The sequence below is a fragment of the Camellia sinensis genome, chromosome 15 (genome assembly GCF_055761805.1).
Source record: "Camellia sinensis isolate YWXY chromosome 15, ASM5576180v1, whole genome shotgun sequence".
NCBI lineage: Eukaryota > Viridiplantae > Streptophyta > Magnoliopsida > Ericales > Theaceae > Camellia > Camellia sinensis.
In genome coordinates, this window is record NC_138975.1 from 103133933 (window position 1) to 103136776 (window position 2844).

Consider the following 2844-nt stretch of genomic DNA (forward strand, 5'->3'; position numbering starts at 1 on the left):
CCCTCGGGGCACGTTTATAATCATGGGCTTTGTCAAGTTGGGAACATAACCCTTGGATCTGGATTACCGCTATACCGCTTGATCCTCCTTTCACTTCTTGGTGTTAGGTGTGAGAGGTATATTAGATAGTCTTGCTGAGGTACCCTTTGTGACTATTTGACCTAATGCATATAGCACGCTCTAGTGACTATTCAACTTAGGACAGGATACTCTCCCATTTCTAGGATGTATGATACCACTTGTTTGAATAGTAAAACCTAGACCATGTCAAAATCTAGGACAAGGTAACCCTACCCCCTCATAGGGGTGTTTTGGTTCTTTTTATGTAGTATGTGCTTTTATAGTGAAATATACAGGGTGGTTCATAGTAGTGGTACAAATAAGCAATCAGTTTGAGAACAAAGTTCAGTGGGGATCACAGTTCAGCTGCGTGTTGTGATTAATTGAGAATTAGGGCCGAAGTGCTGTCTATTTTTTTAAAATATGTTTTCTTTCTTTCTTTTTGTTAGGTTGTTTTTCATCATAGCTTCAGAAAGACTCGATATCACCCGAGTTGTTTGGACTCGTTCTTATAGGCTTTGTAAAATGCAAGATCTTGTTGACGGTCAGCCAGTGTTAGTTTCTCTCCCGCCAGTCACTCGACGAAGAAAGAACAAACAGGCATCAGCACCAGTACAAAGCACTCCACAAACACCTATTCATATCTGCAATTCACCAATATCTCACCCACCTATAAGATTGGCATAGAACACAGAAAAAATTGCTGCCATGATGGCAACTTTGAGAACCATGGATCAAAGGTTGGCCGCACAAGATGAAGTCATCGCTGATCTGCGACGCCCATCTGGGGCATCTGCATCTACTGTACATCCGGTCCCAACTACCCAGCCAAATCCGGATCTCCCTCCACTACTGGAAACGCCTTAGGTCCCAGATCCTCAAGAGATGGTTCCAACAGCTTTAGCCTACAGACCTTCGGTACAACCTTCTATGGGAACCATTCCCTTCGATATGAATGAAGTTGATCCAGCCATGATCAAAATTGCTAGGCTTGAGAAAGCCTTGAAGAAATCCCAAGGTTTCAATTCAATTCTCGACATTGAGGACAGGTACACTGAGGCTTCAGTCAGGTTGCCAGAAAAATTCAAAATGCCTCACATCGATAGATTTGATGGGAGTGGGGATTCGATTGTGCATGTTCGCCTATTTTCAGATGTGTTGAGGCCTATGGGTTTATCTAGGGCACAAAAACTCTCATTATTTGGAAGGACCCTGTTAGATGTAGTGGCCATCTGGTATGCCAAACTGGAGAACTCAACGAAGCGGAATTGGGAAGAACTGTCTGAGGGGTTTGTTAACCAATACTCATATAATACTCAGATAGAAGTAACAATCAGTGAGCTGGAAGCAACCACTCAGAACCCCAAAGAAGCCTTCATTGACTTTGTGGCAAGATGGAGGGCAAAGGCAGCCAGAATGACGAGCAGACCTTCTGAAAGAGAACAAGTTAGGTTAGTGGTCCAAAACCTCGAGCCAGACATGTTGCAGAGAATGATAGTGGCACCGTTGTCCACATTTGCTTCCTCACATGAGTTAGGGGTTCAAATTGAGAGCGCCTTCAAAAGGGGCATCATCCACAGAACAAGTGAACCTGTAAAAAAGCCATTCACTCGGAGTACTAATGCTAGTACTAACACTATTCCACGGCCTTTTGCTGCTGCCAAAAACTCACAAACCGCACAAAATAGTTAACCTTGGAATCGAAGATCTTTTAGCCCCCTCCATGAGTCCAACTCGCGCCCTCATGGTGTTGATGGACAAGGGGCATCTCAAGCCTCTTGATCCTCACCCTCTCCCAGACCCACTGCCAGCTAGACACGACCCAACCCAATATTGTACTTTCCACCAACAACATGGCCATCATACAGATTCATGCTATCGTCTACGTCATGAGATTCAGAATCTCATTGACAACAAAGTCATCGCCCCTCCTAAACCAAATGTGACAACCAATCCACTTCCTACACATAACCAAGTTCCTCCCCCCAGAAATATTAACCACATCCAAACACTATCACCTACCTTCAACCCAAGCATATATATTACCTCGTCCCACCTACCGAAACCGGAGGTAGTTATTCCAAAAGGCACAGATATGTGCAAGTTGGATCTAGCCCTATAAATCCAACCCAAAAAGGTTGTGGCAGGAACAAAGAAAGAGGAGAGTGCATTAAAGACAAGGTTATCTGATACCTGTGTCATAGAAAAGGGGGCTTCGCTTGCAGAGGAGTATGACCCCAGTTTATACATTGTGGCCATTGATAAACCAAAACCAATGGTCCTATTGCCGGATGTTCTCAGTGTCAATGCTATCGGGGAAGGCTAGTTAGGGCAACATCAGAATGATTGGCCTGAACAAGGCCTAAATGACTTGGCCGAATTGGAAGAGGATCTAGTTCAGATAGAAGAAGACCTAGCGAACCTCTACTTCTTTGAAGAAGAGGAAACAAGCAGTGTCCAGATAGGTTGGTTGGATTCAAGTCAGCCGGAAACAAACAACGGTTGGTTTGGTGACGAAGAGCTAGATGAGGTGGAACAGACAAAAGGGGTCAAGGAGGAAAAAACCAAGACCACATCCATTACTAGTACAGAACAAGTGCTGGAACAATTCCAGCAGGAGAGAATGGAATAAATTCAAAGAAAGATGGCCTTGCCAGAAACCAAAACCATAGTTGGAAAGGAAAGGTATGTTGCTGAGGGGTGTGATGTGAACATGTTCCAAGTAGAGTATGATAAAAGCTTGGCCATGACTGCCGGAGAGTGGTGGGACGATAATGATCTGAG

At 44.3% G+C, this 2844-nt stretch overlaps 1 protein-coding gene across 1 annotated transcript; it reads left to right on the forward strand.

Moving 5' to 3' along the window:
- The first annotated feature begins 945 nt into the window (after window positions 1-945).
- Window positions 946-1752, forward strand: LOC145813174 (uncharacterized). Its single transcript, XM_082908446.1, has one exon. It carries the CDS (start codon window positions 946-948, stop codon window positions 1750-1752), a length of 807 nt encoding a protein of 268 aa, XP_082764572.1.
- Window positions 1753-2844: the final 1092 nt, after the last annotated feature.

Coding starts and splice junctions, on each gene's coding strand:
- LOC145813174 (XM_082908446.1), top strand. CDS start 946: ATGGTTCCAACAGCTTTAGCCTACAGACCTTCGGTACAACCTTCTATG.